At 37.7% G+C, this 16,309-nt stretch overlaps 1 protein-coding gene across 1 annotated transcript in view; it reads left to right on the top strand.

Moving 5' to 3' along the window:
• Positions 1–1,851: 1,851 nt before the first annotated feature.
• Positions 1,852–16,309, top strand: part of LOC148638559 (C1q-related factor-like) — a 37,269-nt gene continuing 22,811 nt past the window's right edge. The window contains exon 1 of the mRNA XM_088622786.1: positions 1,852–2,862. Coding sequence (XP_088478912.1) covers positions 2,266–2,862 — 597 coding nt within the window. The 5' untranslated portion in view covers positions 1,852–2,265. The remainder of the gene's footprint in view (positions 2,863–16,309) is intronic.

The raw sequence follows: 16,309 nt of genomic DNA, 5'->3' as shown, positions 1-16,309 counted from the left end.
ATGTTTATATATAGCTGTTCTTCAATTGTTTTATATTATGTTAAGTATGAATTGAAGTGAGGGCAGGCCAGCTGAACAGGTTTGTCATCTAATGTTAAAGGGCACAAGGTCTGGAATATAAGTTTGTTAGAGGCATTGTTTGGCTTGAACAGCAAAATAATGTGTAATTATTTCATGATTTCTCACACATTTACTGAGGAGATAGTTTAATTGATGTCTCAATACACATGCCCTAGGTATCTCTCTTTCTGAGCAAGGAAACCAGTATAACCAGTATATTTTTTCAGTATAACAGCAGTAAAAAGCAAAGTGTAAAATATTAAGTGTATCTGAGATACAAAGAGGAAACTTAGATGTTGAATGAAAAATTGCTAATATATTGAATTTGAATATTGAATTAATATTTCACCCCAGTATTTACCAAGAAAGTAATTGACCATATACTCTAGGCTGAGCAAAGACAATGCTATTCATTAAAAACATAATATGAAATGAGCATGGCAGAGACATTAACAAGAGACAACTCACAAGCCAGAACAACCTACAGCAGTCTGTCCAGTGGCTGATCAGGTCGGTCCATCAATGCTGTCAGGGTCATGTCAAGGGAGGTGATATCGATATTAACTTTGTAAATTGTGTCAGATTTACTACAGAAGATGTGTCATGATTCTTTAATCTGTGTTCTTAATCATATTTTCTGTGATTTGGTTTGGCAAGCACTCCTACATTATTTGTTTTAATCATTTAGTTCCAAACATTGTGTTTCTTGTGTGTAGTTGTATAAAATAATTGCCTAAAGAACTAAACAACTAAACTAAAGAACTCTTTTCCTATAGCAGTTTTTAGATTACTCTGTAGAGCAGAGTTCAAAGAGATTATATGCTATCCTTGCCAACAAATGTGATCCAATTTCATTCAATAAAAGTAAGAAATCAACAGTGCGATACTGGTGATAAAGAAAAATGTTTAGCGACTATGTCAAGGCTAGAAAGTAGGGGGCAATAACAGTGAAAGAGAATCATTGGTGGTGGTGGAGGGGATCCCCATTACCTGTAAAGCGCTTTGAGTGGAGTGTCCAGAAAAGCGCTATATAAGTGTAAGCAATTATTATTATTATTATGTGTGGTAAAACCATTTATTGAAATGGCAATTTTGCACCCTATACCATGCGTTCTATACTATATCACTATATCACATAAACTATATATTTATCTTGGCTTTGCAACAGGCTTTATTAGGGTATGCTCAAATGTGTCAACCTCACGAAAGAATAAACTTTAACATACAATCATCACGTATTACTACTGCATGTTATTGTGATTGTACAATTGCCCAAACTAAACTGTCATTAGGAGCAAGCGGCAGAAAGTATGGACATAGTCTGCAGTGAAATATACAGTTCCTTTTTAATCTTTTTTATATTGGAAAAAATACTCCTTTTGTAATTTGTGCATCCTGAGAAACAGACCCTTTCTTGAACTCCTAAATTCTTCAGTCTGGGATGTGCTGGTTCCGCACTGTGCTTTAAGCCAGCACGAGTGTGTGTGTGAAAGAGAGAGCGTGCCTTCTCACCACAGATCTTTCCTCTCTCTCTGGAGAAATAAAGAAGATGACCGCACCTCCCTGTTGACTGCTTTATTCTTCCCCACGGAAAAAAATAGATGAATAATAAACACTGAAATACAAAAAGAAAGAGGAAGAGGGACGGCCAAAATATACTGAAAAATGTTCAGGGGAGCTGCTCACTCTTCACTCCGGAGCCTGCAAGTGCTGTAATGCAATATAATATAATGTGATGTGATGAGGAAACTCCTCCTCAGTCCGCCTCTTGTCAGACTGAAAGGCAGGAGCCCTCTTCATTTCCATGTATTTCCATGCAAGCTCACAGCCTGAGGGGGGGTGGCACAGCTGCTGCAATATAAAACGACTGCCTGTGAATCAATCAACACAAAACTGGCTCTGTGATTCCTCGGGTTCTCTTTCTCTCTCACTATCTCTTCGTCCTCTCTCCTCTCTCTCTTCCTTTCTAATAAGTGTCCTCTCCTCCCACTCCTTTCCTTCCTCTGACTGTGTCTGTCTCTGTGTGCGTGTCTCTCTCTCTCTCCCTCTTTCCCTGTTGGGATCTCCGGACCCCCTTCGCCGGTGGCAGGCTCCCCACACCCAGCAGTCACCATTTCCGCCCCCGGGAGAGCCACCGTGGCAGCGCAGCCTCTTCCCCGGCTCAGCATCGGGAGGAAGACCCTTGTGGCGGCTGCCGTAGGGGTCATGCTGGTCTTGGTGCTGGTCATCCTCATACCCGTGCTGGTGAGCTCCGTGGGCACAGATGCTGGGCACTATGAGATGCTGGGCACCTGCCGCATGGTCTGCGACCCTTACTTGACCAAGGGCACCACCACCAGTGCCAGCATCCGGGCTGAAGCCGAAGCCCTGAGTGACCACAGCATTGTGCCCCCGCCTTCTACTCTTGTCCAGGGGCCACAGGGGAAACCAGGAAGGCCCGGAAAACCTGGTCCCCCGGGGCCTCCTGGAGAACCAGGGCCACCGGGTCCCGTTGGACCTCCAGGAGAAAAGGGGGAGCCCGGTAGGACTGGGATACTGGGCTTCGGGGGCAACGGAGCTATCAGCACAGCCACTTACTCCACCATCCCCAGAGTGGCTTTTTACGCTGGGCTTAAGAACCCCCACGAGGGCTATGAGATCCTCAAGTTTGACGACGTGGTCACCAACCTGGGCAACAACTACGATGGCACCACTGGCAAATTCATCTGCAACATCCCTGGCACTTACTTCTTCATCTACCATGTTCTCATGAGGGGCGGCGATGGCACCAGCATGTGGGCAGATCTTTGCAAAAACGGCCAGGTGGGTGGCAAACCCCTTCCTTCCTTGACTGTAGGGAACAGTGCTCTGGCTTTACAAAGATTTCTTTATAGTCTCTTTCTAACGTGTTACTTTGATGAATGGTAGTGGGCTGGGTGCTGGCGTTAAGCCTTTCCAAACTTTAACGTTCCTTCATTCAAATTGATGTTAACAAGTGCGATTTGAGATAGGATTTACGGTCGTTTGTTGGGCAAGATGCTCTTTGCTTTTTAAGAACTGAAGAGAAAAAGAGTAAAAGACAAAACAAAACCAGAATAATCCCATGTATCATTAAGGGTTTGTTTATATGTTGTGTGTTTGAACTTGCACTTACTAAACAAATGAATTGGGAGAAACTGCGAGTGAAATAATGTAGCCGAAGTAAAAGTTTTAGGCGAAGCGTCAAGATTCTGTTTCTAATTACTTATTCATCGTTGTTGTTGTTGTTGTTGTTGTTGTTATTCTTTAAATCGTCTATGTCGGAAAAGTATTAATGTTGGCATCTGTTAACAGCTTATTGAATTAAAACAAAAACATACTGCATCTTGATGGATATCTATGTAAATATTAGCGCAATTACGCGAGACAGGTTGTGACTCTGTGAATGCTATCTTATTAAGCTGTAGTGCTTGGCTAAAAAAATCATGGTCTGCAAGCCATTTCTGTCAATTTCTAGGGAAAGAAAAACTGTCCAGCAAGGACACGGTGTTTGGTATTCAGTAAAATATCCCTTTCAGTACTGTAGTCATACAGTACGCTGTATGTAGTACTTCTTTGCGACAGTACTTTGTGATATAAGACGGAAGATAAAACGCGAGTTACTGTATTTACTGTAAAAAAAAAACATGTACTGTTGTAATTGTTTTTATATTAATGAAACAAGGAATTTTACCAACTGGAAAGAAATTGATGAAAAGGTTACTTCTATTTTTGCCGGTTTAAGAAAGCAAGTCCTGCGGAAAGGTGCCGGTGAGCACAGGTGTAGAAGATCTGTAATTAATGCGAAAGCAGAGGAAACAAACGGCACTCTTCGGAAAACAAAAGGTCAGATAGAAGAACCGATTGTTTATCGTCCTTTCCCTGACATTTAAAACAAAAGCCTCATTGCTAGATGCGTAATGAGGTTGGTTTGCCTCAAGTACAATATTACCGGAATAAACTACTGGTAAACTTATTACTGGTAAAACCGTCCTTTCTAGAAACTTGGAAAAACTCAACACCAACAACAATGTCCGTTGGTGATTAAAATACACTCCTTAAATTGTAATTTAATCCTGTTTAAAGGGGTGCGTGGGATTGCTCTATTAGTAAATAAACCTGAAAACAACTTAAAACATAGATTTACTTCTCCATAACGAAATGTCCCTGCATTTTTAATAGCTGGACTATTTCAATAGACCTTGAGCGATTTAGTCAGAGGGTTGTTTTTTGTCCTTTGTTTTAGTTTTGTTTTTTATTCTCTTACCAGTTACTCGGGCGAAAGAAATACGACGCGACGGTATTCAGAGTCCCTGCCAGTTGACCAATTCTGTTCCAATTCAGCACGTCCCTGACATCTCGTAATTCCAGTCACTGCTTGCTTGAATGTAACAACTGCGAGCCCTCTTTTGGAAAGCTAAACTTCACAATTAAAATCAAAGTAGCAAGTACAGTAGCAAGCTCTGACAAGCAGGATAAAGGATTGTTGAACAGCCGGAGTAAAACATAGTTTCTTAAGCCAAGTAAATATTACAACGGTTTGAAATTCAATTCACAGTTCATATTTGAAATGAACAGGTTATGCGTATATTTAAAATAAGTCTTGCTTAGACTTGGACTAGAAAGTATCATACATCATATTTACATATAAGAATAAAATGGCGTTTATTTCTGTATTGTGTGCATAACATCTTTTTGGAGTACTATATAATGCGTATTTAACACTTCGCAATATCGCAGCGGGAGCTTTGTGAAATTCAAGCCAATTTGCATGATGAAGTCATATAAAATTACAAAAAGTGCTGTGACATACTATTAGCATGTAAGTTTAACTGTGTTAAATAAGTAAATCAAAGAATTAATATACAGTAAAGCTTAAAAGGGTTCAAACATTAGGTGGGACATCATACTCTACATTCATAAGTTTACAGTATAATTGAAGAGAACATTCTTGTTTCCTGCTACGCGTATTGCAGCGCTGTATAAAAAAGCACGTTATAATATTAATACTGTACATTATAAATCATCCTTTTAAAAAATAAAACCATTGGTGGCGACAGGGACGTAGTGGATAGTATTGATGCCCCACAGTGCTGGGTCCCTGGGTTCAATTCTGGTCTGGATCTGGGGCGCTCTCTGCGTGGAGTACAATATGTCTGTTTTTTTCTCGTGCCCTCATGGGTCTCCTCCAGATTATGATGGAGTGAATACTGTTTTTCTCCCCCTGTCCAAAGACGCCCTGCTAGGTCAATTGGTGTTTAGGGAAATTGGCCCTGGTGTGAGGGTGTGCATATCTGTGTCTGTGTGTGTCCTGCGATGGACTGGCGTCCAGTCCAGAGTGTATCCCGGATATCCCGCGACCGTACGCTGGATACAGAGGTTAGCCAATGAATGAAAAAACATTTTTGCTATTGTGGAATTCAAAACCAGATAATACTCATGCCAGGCGACATTTCATATCGAGGTACTGTCAGTTTGGTCGTCACTTTAGGTGGTTGGCTGTTGCCTCTCGAGATTTAAGGTTTACAAGACTCAAATTAGGAAGTATTACCTAAGTAAATGTAGGATACTCTCTTTATGAATTGTATCCAGATGTATCAGACGAATCATTTAAAAAAACAACTGCTTCAGTGGCATGTGGGGTTTCATTCGCTTCCAGCGTTTTTCTGCGATGACGCAAACGTGTCGAAAGAGAGCTCATTGTCATAATGCCACGAGGAGAAACAGTACACAGCAGTTTGGAGAAGCACGCTGTAAGAGTACAAAACAATGTATATAAATAATTAACAAAGAAACAAAACGGATGTTTAGGAAACTGGATATGCCCTCCTTGTCTCCAAATGCGCAAACCTGTTCCGTACACTTTCATGTAAACCGCTGTAGGAAAAATCTCAGTATGAAATGATTTCATAATGAAATGTAATTAATGAGCATGGTTTAAATACCGAAAAGGTATCTTTCTTAACTCTGGTTAACATTGTTTGATTATGAAACTCGCTGTGATGCAAATGTATTGATATAATCCTTTATATCAAGATTACAGCTGTAAAACCTTACCTTCTTTTCTTCTAAAATTCTAAATTGACAAGTCTACAATTCTGTTGCTCGTGTGTTTCCTAAAAGTGCTGTGCACAAGTACAGGTACCTTAAGTCTGTCCTCTGTAAATTGCACTGGTTCTCTGTGAAATTTAGAGTGAACTTTATAGTCCTCCTCCTCAAATATATCAATTCCGTTTATTTAATATATGTCCATAGGGAAAGTTCAGTATTGCATACATAAATTATGTAAGGTCATATACTGTACAGAGAGCTTTGTAAGTTATTCTGAAGTAATTTGTGAAAAAGGAAAAACTAAACTTTTTTCAAAGGAAATACTACAGTATTCATACTGTTCAAGATATGACCATACTGTATAAATATCATATTTGCACCATGCTACGTAAGCAGCACTTTTTTCCTTTGCTTTCTTCTATAGATAAAATGGATAGAAAAGCAAACTCTCAGTGCAAGGAATAAAAATGAACAAACTATTAAGGTATATTTAAGTAGCCAAATTTCTTGAATACTTTGCGTTTGACATTTGATTATAACAATATCAGTTTTGCAAATGCAGCAAGAAGGGGTATAAATTCTGTTAGTGAAATTGTATTCGAGCTTCTGGCAATTATTAATGTCATGGACGTTATAGATTCTTTTTACACAGTACAGGAAAAGTAAAAAAAAATGTTATAATAATAATAATAAACTTAATTTTATATAGCGCCTTTAAAGGTGGCTTCTCAAAGCGCTTTACAGGATGACATTAACAATAAATAAGAAGACTACAACAATAAATAAGAAAAATTTCACAAGACAGGACACAATTATAATTACAGCAATACAACAATAACAATAGAGGAGACCGTGGAAGATGGTATTAAGAAGAGCAGAGGGGTGAAGAATGGAACCAGTTAAGTAAAGGCTTTTCTGAAAAGGAGGGTTTTGAGTCTGGATTTGAAGGAGTTTAGAGAAGGTGAACTCTCTAAAAAAAAAATGTTCCCAGTCTTTCTCTTACTGCCCTAGAACGCCTAACCCTGCAGCCGAAAGTCTATGTAATTCAGTAATAATGTGGTGAAATGTTTAATTAATTCATACATACACATTTAAATAATTCTAAACTGTGACCAAAGTAACTTTGGATGCCATTAACCGCTTTTTGTACGCCCACTACTTTTGTTCTTTAAAGCAGGTTCTGTAAAAAAGAACTAAAACGGTGAATGATCTAAAACATTCATCAGTGTACAGCTGTGGTTATGTGTTGCGATTAATTTATTCCCTGTTTCGAAGTAGAGTGAAATTCTTAAAAGATGACATTTACGAAGTTTTCATTAGCTTAAAACAAATCAATTTTATATAACAATTTTTAATGTAGCAAACCAATTTAATTTTTAATATTAGCCGGAGATAAACAATTGTAAATATCTCTTATATTGTACAGTATGTAGAATTCAAAGCAGTTTTAAAAAGGATTTTAAAAAGGTACTGAAAGCTCCGCCTGTCATTTACGTGGTCAATTCACCTTCAGTTTAACCAAATTGAGATTGTATTTTAGTGAAGTGGTCTTCCTTCCTTCTAGGCTGCACTGTGATGCGACAGTCTCACAGCTCCAGGGGTCTGCAGTGGCACCCCAGTTCTCCCTGGCCTTCTGAAGGCAGGCTGGCCAGGTTTGATTAACTACTCAAAATGATCCCTTTCTCTGTGGCCTGCTGAGGACTGTCCAGGGTGACTGCAGTCATGTGCTGTCAGTCTCACCTTCTACCCAGTGCCAGCAGACACATCACCCTGCAGCTCACAACTGGCAACCCACGGAATCAGGTGTGAGTCTGGTCAGTACCTGGATGAGAGACCTCCTGGGAAACACTAACGTTGCAGCTGGAAGAGGTGTTAGTGGGGCCAGCAGGGGGCGCTCACGCTGCAGTCCACGTAGGTCCTAATACCCCAGTATAGTGATGGGGACACTGTACAGTAAAAAGCACCATCCTTTGGATGAGACGTAAAACCAAGGTCCTGACTCTCTGTGGTCATTAAAAATCCCAGGGCGTTTCTCGAGAAACCATATTTCCCATTGGCCCTTACCAATCATGGCATCCTAATAATCCCCATCTATGAATTGGCTTCATTACTCTGTTCTCTTCCCCACTAATAGCTGGTGTGTGGGGAGCGTTCTGGTGCACTATGGCTGCCGTTGCATCATCCAGGTGGGGCTGCACACTGGTGGTGGTGGAAGGGAGTCCCCATTACCTGTAAAGTGCTTTGAGTGGAGTGTCCAGAAAAAGCACTATATAAGTGTAAGCAATTATTATTATTGGATAGGCTCTGGGCTGCCTTGGTCTTAAGCACAAAAGCAGCTTTGCTTTCTGGATAGATTGGCCTCCCTCAGGATAATACTTTCCACTATTCAACAGTACCCCAGATACAAGCAAAACTATGGAGTGTTGTTTGTGTCATGATGATACTACTACTAAAATAATATACTGTAACTATTAACTGGTTTTGTTAATATATTGTAAAGAGTGCTCAAGGTTCTGTGTCAGTGGTGTGGGGAATAACAGGTGATTCTACAGGCTTACTGATGGCTTTATTGCCCGTTTCATTACATTGGGGAGTGCTAATCATGGGGGCAGAGAGAGAAAAAGGTATTCATGTTATTTATTTTAATTGCTTACTGAAAGTTTGGGATTACTATTATTTCTTTTAGTTGATTAATATTATTTTTATATTATATTGTATATACATACTACTTTATATACTGCACTGTAGTACATTATGCAAAGGTGGGTGAAATTGATTAAATGTGAATTTGGCTATTCGTGACAGTTCTCTGCACCAAACCCTTGCAAATATCAAGACCCTGTTGTATTTAATTACACATTTATTCCCTCTAAACAATCGCACAGTCAACAACATCTTTATTTATCATAGCTTCTCTACTGTTCTGTATGTCCTCAGGCTGTACAAGAATGTAGATTGTATACAGTATAAATATACAGTTCAGGATTGTTATTGTTAGGATTACACCAGAAGTGACTATAACAATATGAGACAGCTGAGAAATCTTAGTGAATCTCTCACAGAATTTGGATTTCGTTTTCAAATACTGCAAGTGAAAGATGAATGGTTTTCTTAACTTTTGTCTACAGACCCTTGTCCACCTTCCTCAAAAGAAATAACTGCTGAAAGGATGGAGATGTCTGAGCATCATAAATCAGTATGTTTGTTAAATAGTTTTAAGTGTTTTTATTAAGATTATTATACATGTTTGAACATATGTAATACTCTAAAACAACAGATACATTATTAATGGTTACAGAGTACTGGAGTCTTGCATATTGTATTGAGATGAAAAATGTCATTATAGTGGCACAACTAGTCTGCATATTGATTGATAACATAATTGCTCATCTCAGATTTATTTACAGAACTAACCAGATATTGCAGTACAGTACTGTATCTGGACTTTTCAGGTCTCTGACAGATATTAAGATATGGACGCAAGCAAACTTTCTTTAGCTAAATTGTGATTGAAGACTGAAGTTATACTTCTGGGCTTTACAGAGCTTTCAGCTTTACAGAACTAGTAATTTCAGCGTCGTTGTTGACAGTGCTGAAATAAAACCCTAAATTAAAACCCTTGATTGGTGCTACTTTTGACACTGTGTTATTCAAGAATATGGTTTGAATGCCATATGAGAAGTGTATTTATTCCACCTGCATAACATTGCTTGGTTAAGGCTATTGCTCTGTCTGTCTGATGCCTGTACAGCTTTATTATATCAAGATTAGATTGCTGTAAAGCCTTATTTACTGGGGTGTTTTCTAAATTTCTGGACACATACTGAATCAATATATGTATAATTCTGTAGTTCATGTGCTTCCTAAAAGTATTCTGCATCAGCAAATAACTTCTGTCTTATTTATGTTGTACTGGTTCTACATGAAATTTAGAGTGGACTTTAACGTTTTAAATAAAATGTCATCGAACTAACACATGAGTGTTAACAACTCTACTCACTGGAAAAGTGCCAAGGGAATGGGAATTAAATAAGGTAATGACCAAGTGGCCAGTGCCTCGGATTATAGTGTCATCCAAACAATGGCACCTCCTGTAGAACATTGATCCTAGTCACTGAATCTTTTTTTTGAAAATCTCGTCAAGAGTGTAGAGTGACACCACCACCACTAACAGCAGGCTGGATTTCCTTGTAGACTCCCTGCACTGTACCAGGTCAAGTCTGCCTTAGGTTATGAGATCTGACAGGATCAGGCTACTGATGGCAACACTGTTCCCAAAGTATTAGTTCCAAAGTAGGTATTATCTAGGCTTGGTCCAGGCTATGGACTTCTTGCATGACTCTAGTCTACTATATATACAGTAGTAATCTGAGATCTATCATTTGTGGTCAATTGGCAGTAGAACTTTCTCCTACACCACACTGTGCCTGTGCAACTCACTATGCCCTGTTTTTCTTTTTGTTTTGTTTTTTCAAACTATGAGTTAAATTTTTTTACATCAGCACTTTTGTATTTTAATATTTTCCTACTACCTCTTTCAGATCATTCATATTTTCTAATATACTCTCCTATTTGCTGTTTACTCATAGTTTCGGCAAACTGCCTTGTTTTTTGTTTTGTTTTTTTCATTTTATCCTGGACTCTTGATGACATTATTTGAATTAATTATAAGCTTAATTGGTCTGTCTTTTATACTATCTGCTGGTCATTACTCATACAGGATTATAAGCTATTTATAAAGTCTGATGGACTGTGGCACTCCAGGCCCATGAGTGAGTATCATTGTTCTAACATCTAGAAGGTCTATCTTGTCTTAATATCAACTGTTAATTAGACTTATTTTATAATATCCTGTTCCAAGCTCTTATTTCCTCTAGAATAAATGACAGCATTTCTCCTTCAGCTGCTCTGCTTTAGAGACTTGACTTTGTGCTGTTTTAAAATACTGTAGTTTTTCAAGTCTTCTCTTTGCCTCAGTCCTACTATGCTATCTTTCTTATTGCAGTCACAATTTGAGATTCTTGTCCTTAGCTGCTGATGTCTTCATTAGTTACCCCCCTCCTTTATCTCTCTTATCCCTCATGTGGCTTTACTCCTTCCCTAAATAGTTCCCTTTAGAAACAGCTGTGAATAAAGGTTTGCACTTCACTTGCAAATTATGTTCCAATTTCATAACTGTTGGAAAATGTTACTGCAAGTAACACAAAAAGTACAAAAAATAAAATACTTTTGTGTAAATTGCAGCAGTAAAGTTTTATTAGTTGTTTTTTTTTCTAACACGACATGTTTGCCTATTTGTTTTGTTTTTTTTTCAGATTTTCCTTGCTCTTGTACAGTATGTGCTTCTAGATCTCTGGGCAGTGAGTGACATTCATCAGCATTACACCACAGAGTTGTCTGAATTTCCATGGAAAAACAGTTGATCCAGTGGGACACTAGAATAGAAAAAATAGCTCAAGATTAGTAGGCCATAATCTTGTTAACAAACAACATCTTGTGAATTAAGAAATGGTAATGAATTTACGTTCATTGTTGGCATGAAAAGTGTAAGGTACTGTTGGACGGAAGTTGTGCCATCTGATCTGTGCAATTTTATAAGTACAGTATAATGGTTGCAGTTTGGGGGCTGTGCCTCTTCTGTTAAGAATAAAAACATTTCAGCCTTTAGCGCACCGATATTTTGGTATGGAATAATTGTAATTTAGGCATGTGCCTATTGAAAGTCTTAGGTATAGGGTTGTAGATGAGGGTTTGTTTAAGGTTTAGGGTTTGTGAGTGCAGATGAGATAGCTGCTGAAATCATTGCTGCGTTGTGCTTTAAAATTGGTTTACATTTAGTATATGCACCTCTAACAGAAGAAGCCCTGTCCTTATCTCACAGAATATGCATACTGTACAAATGCCTGTTACTGTCTTACTTCATTACATGTATAATTGTGATGATTGGCTGGTTGCACACTATTTACTGTAAGTAAAGCTCATTCTTAAATCCTTGAGTAATGAATTTGTCATACCACATCTGGTGCAAGAAGAAAAAATCAATTGCACGTTCTAAGTTCTTTTTTCTAAAAAGTCGAATATTTGCTAATGTAGACCAGTCCGACTGTCATAGACTCTTGCCCACCACTTAGTTCTAGGATTCCTTGCTTGAGATATAGTGTAACACACTGATAGCATAGACTTTTCTAACAATAGAGCTTCTTTGAAATAATATTTACAAGAGGTATAAAACTATTTATAAATTGTGGATGAAAATGTACATACTGTACTGTATATTAACATAAAATGCCATATGTTTATGCCTAACTCTGTCCCCAAGGGAATGAGCTGAGACTCATAATCCCTTGGATTCGTTTTGTCTTAACATTTCAGGGAAAAATAAAACAAAAATAAGATTTTTAAAGATTTTCTTATTAGAATAACCAAGAAAAACAAACATGAAGCTGGAAGAATAATACATATCAAACCAAAAAGACATGGAGAGGTGACTATCAACAGCAAAGTAGTGTTCCATTGATGATGTCTTCTAGTGGCATCAGGTGAAGGGCCTAGAATAGAGAGGTATCTTTCTATAGAGAGATCTGTAGCAAGAGTAGGACACCTTTTTTTGTATTTTAATTTAGAAAAGTAAAAAAGACTAAAAGGTTGAGGATGCTTCCAAAGAGAGAAAGCTCTTTGGCAAATCCTTCTTTTTTGATTGCCAGCAGCTTACTGATCCAAGAATCCCATCATGTTATTTCTTGAAGGATGCCCTGGTTTCAGCTTTAGTAACATGGATAGGGAATCTGATCCACACATTTAAACTCATTCTCTGTCGTAAATGCTAAAATTTACCTGTCTCCATGTCTGTGTGTCAATGTTGCTTTTCTAAGATGTCCTCTAGACTGGGTTTGTCAATATGCTTCAGAATTGTGAATACTTTAAGGAAAGACCAGTGGTTCAGTTTAGTGTTATAGCATGATACAGACTGTTAAGCAAACAATGTGAACAAAGTGAAACAATAAGATATTTAATTATTTGAACTGTCATTATTGTTTTAAATTAAGATGATATTCTCTCTTGATATTTTCTTATTTACTGTACTGTAGGAACTGTTTTGAAGGTTATGTTCCAGCGTGCTATTAAGCCAGTACTGTAGGTAACTATGATTAAGTTCTGAGCTGCTAAGCTCTAATACTTCATTCAAGCCCCCCCCCAAGCAATTACAGACAATATATAATAATTATGTCATAATCAGAATATTATTTATATTTACACTTAAACAAATATTGGGCTATTCGTACAGTATATACTGTCAATGGCAACTTGCAAAAGTAAAAACATTGAATATCTCTTGAAAGGTGTTTAAATGACCTTCAGAATGAAATACAAGTTAAAGGTCTAATCTTTGTCTTTATGCCAATACAGGCTGTAGCAATATGACAGAGAGCAATTGTTGTTTGGTTTCATAGTAGTACAATGACCTTTATTCAGCATATCTACAGCAGTGATTCACACCCCTGGTCATTGACTACCTCTGTGTCTTCTGTTTTTCATTATTATTGAGCACTTAATTACTTAGGCAAATTAAGCCCTTTAATTAGACTATTTACAATTAGACCTTTCAGAACTGATTTATACACCCATTACAAATATCTTGTCTGTTTTAGGTGCACTGAGGCCAAGAAATTTAGCAGATCATACACTATGCCGAGAATCCACAAATTTAAACAAATTACTGCTTCCTTATTGCTGTCAAAGTTATTCTCAGTAGACTACCAATTAACAACTTACAGACACTGGTGGGAATTGCACTGTAACAAGCATTGTCAATTCTTCATGGATCCAGTTGCTTCAGTTCCAAACATCTGGTCACTGAAATAACATACTTAACTGAGAAATGCTCTGAAACCTTGCGTTGATATAGTGTTAACATTAATTACTAATTTTATTGATCTTCTTGAGAGCCATTTAAGGGTTTAATTAAGTTAGAAAAGAGTTTAATTATGCATAGTAGTTCAAGTAGGAAGCTGCATCAGTATGTGTAGGCTGCAAACAAACAAGTAAAGGTTTATTCCAAGCTGAAAAGAGAAGACAAGAAACACAACGTTTCGGCTGTGGAGCCTTCTTGTGTGACACATGAAGAAGGTTTCACAGCCAAAACGCTGTCTCTTTACTTCTCTTTTCAGGATGGAATAAACCTTTACTTGTTCCTTAATTATCCATAGTTGGAATGAAAACTACAAATTGACACAGGGGTCCTTCAGAGCCAGAATATGGTACCACTTTTCAGCACTTTCTGTGTGCTCTTCAAATTGGGACAATCCATACCCATTAACCATATTGTGAAGGTGACCCCAATTTTTGAGAGCAGGCAATATGCCATTCAGAACTGAAAATCTTAGAGTACTGTCAGAACAGGTAAAAATGAACAATTTTCTGTATCATGCTATCAATCATTTGTTTGAAGACAGTGAAATTACAAACAGTAAAATGCATGGCTTTCTTGTAACACTGAAGTCAGTTACCGACACAAAACAGCTGGAATCATGGATCAGTATGCACTTTACTTCATTATTATCATTATATTATTCATTAGAAGATAATACTGTACATTCAAACATGTAGAAAGGTAAGATGTACTGTGAAACATCACCTGAAATGCACACTTTTTTGTAGAGAATAATGACAATGCGAGGTGGTCCTTCAACAGAATGGAAGAACTTTATATTCTTACAAAACCCCCCAAAATTCTAGGTGTGTCTGTACAGTATGTTTCCATAGCAACGATTGTAAGTCTTATTGTCCAGTCACTCTCCTTCTCCTCAAACCTGGTGCTCTTACGCATGGCCCCTCAGTCTTCCAGGTTACCTCATACACCTGCTGGCTAGGGAGCACATGTTTAAATAGAGAGGAGCGCATCTGTCAGGCATCAGGGTCATAAGTATTAACAGCTGCCTGCTCTCAGATGGTAAATCAGTTGACTGTCTGTCACAGTAACATAGAGAAGTAGATTCTACCTTTCTTTAAGCTAATACTACATATTTCACAGAATGACAACACAAAATACGTAATACTGAGTGGGATCAGAACTTACATCTAAGACGCAATCACATGTGGCAACAAGCTGACTGGGCTTTTACCAGACGCAGACAATACATAACCAGCTTTCAAGCAACATACTGTATATTGTGGTTTTAGTTTCCTCAATTATTTTCTTACAGGAGGGATTTTCCAACAAAAGTGTAACTAACTAATGTTTTGGGCAAAACTATAAATAGCAAATTTTCGAGTTTTCTAATAAGGTTGCTTGCTATCACAACATTGCCTACTGTACAATTTGAAAAAGACGCACAGTTTCAGATCCTGAAATAATTAATAATCTGTTCTAATATGGGATCTGTGTGGCGATACAGGTGCGTTGAGACAGGGAGTGTCTCGAGTCATGATAAAGTATGTTGCGATGAAAATCCATTCTAAAGCAATATTTTATTTTACACACTTGTATCGGGAAGTATGGTTATTGTTGACTGGTTTCTATGTTTAATTACATAATGTATTTATTTATCTAATGTGTCTTTTAATGATTTATTTTAATAAATACAGTGTTCCTTAATTATATGATCCTGACTGAAGAATTGACAGTCCTCCGTGTTCTTTTTGTTGCAGCTTTATATAATTCTGTTTTACAATCTAATATCATAATCCAGATTCTGCACAACAGTAACAATATTTAACCACAATATCTATATACAGTATATAAAAACGGTATTGTTTTATTCCTTAGCCAGCTCCAGCATTGTAAATGTGACCTCTGCTGCTGAGAGTTTTCTCTTGTAAATAATAAAATGGTGGCAGTCTAAAGGAATGGGAAACTGATATAATGGAAACCTAAGGATTTAGACAGCAGAGCGGGGTAGTGATCAGAGGCTCCTGTCTCTACAATGGAGGGTTGTGGGATCAAATCGTGGGTGGGATGCTGCAGTTATACCCTTGAGCAAGGTACTTCATGCAAATTGCCTCAGTAAATTCCTTCTCTATAAATGGGAATCCAGGACATTGTTGAAAATTAGACATTTTCCTAATTAAACTCGAAAAGTATGGGAATCAAAATGTATGACGAATATATTGATTAGGTACATTTTAAACAAGAAGAATATGAAAAATAATTATCCCTCAAAAGTGATTGTGAGCTCGCAGAAAAGACATTTCATTGCCAGCA

The sequence above is a fragment of the Lepisosteus platostomus genome, chromosome 28, assembly GCF_059453375.1.
Source record: "Lepisosteus platostomus isolate fLepPlt1 chromosome 28, fLepPlt1.hap1, whole genome shotgun sequence".
In the NCBI taxonomy this organism is placed as follows: Eukaryota; Metazoa; Chordata; class Actinopteri; order Semionotiformes; family Lepisosteidae; genus Lepisosteus; species Lepisosteus platostomus.
This window is presented reverse-complemented; position numbering and strand designations above follow the sequence as displayed.